At 56.7% G+C, this 261-nt stretch overlaps 1 protein-coding gene across 1 annotated transcript in view; it reads left to right on the forward strand.

Moving 5' to 3' along the window:
• The window catches only part of ZFHX3 (zinc finger homeobox 3), a 112,333-nt gene extending 112,081 nt beyond the window's left edge, over positions 1–252 (forward strand). The window contains exon 10 of the mRNA XM_014942158.1: positions 27–252. Within this exon, the coding sequence (XP_014797644.1) occupies positions 27–234 (208 nt within the window). The 3' untranslated portion in view covers positions 235–252. The remainder of the gene's footprint in view (positions 1–26) is intronic.
• The last annotated feature ends 9 nt before the right edge of the window (positions 253–261 follow it).

Below are 261 nucleotides of genomic sequence, written 5' to 3' on the forward strand. Positions count from 1 at the left end.
CCGCCGCCGCCGCCTTTCCCTCCTCTCTCCTCATCTTCAACGGTTACCTCAAGTTCATGCAGCACCTCAGGGGTTCAGCCCTCGATGCCAACAGACGACTATTCGGAGGAGTCTGACACGGATCTTAGCCAAAAGTCAGATGGACCGGCGAGCCCGGCGGAGGGGCCCCGGGACCCCGGCTGCCCTAAGGACAGTGGTCTAGCTAGCGTAGGAATGGACACCTTCAGATTGTAAGCTTTGAAGATGAACAATGAAAATGAA

Source organism: Calidris pugnax, unplaced genomic scaffold, assembly GCF_001431845.1.
Source record: "Calidris pugnax isolate Ruff unplaced genomic scaffold, ASM143184v1 scaffold28, whole genome shotgun sequence".
Classification (NCBI taxonomy): Eukaryota; Metazoa; Chordata; class Aves; order Charadriiformes; family Scolopacidae; genus Calidris; species Calidris pugnax.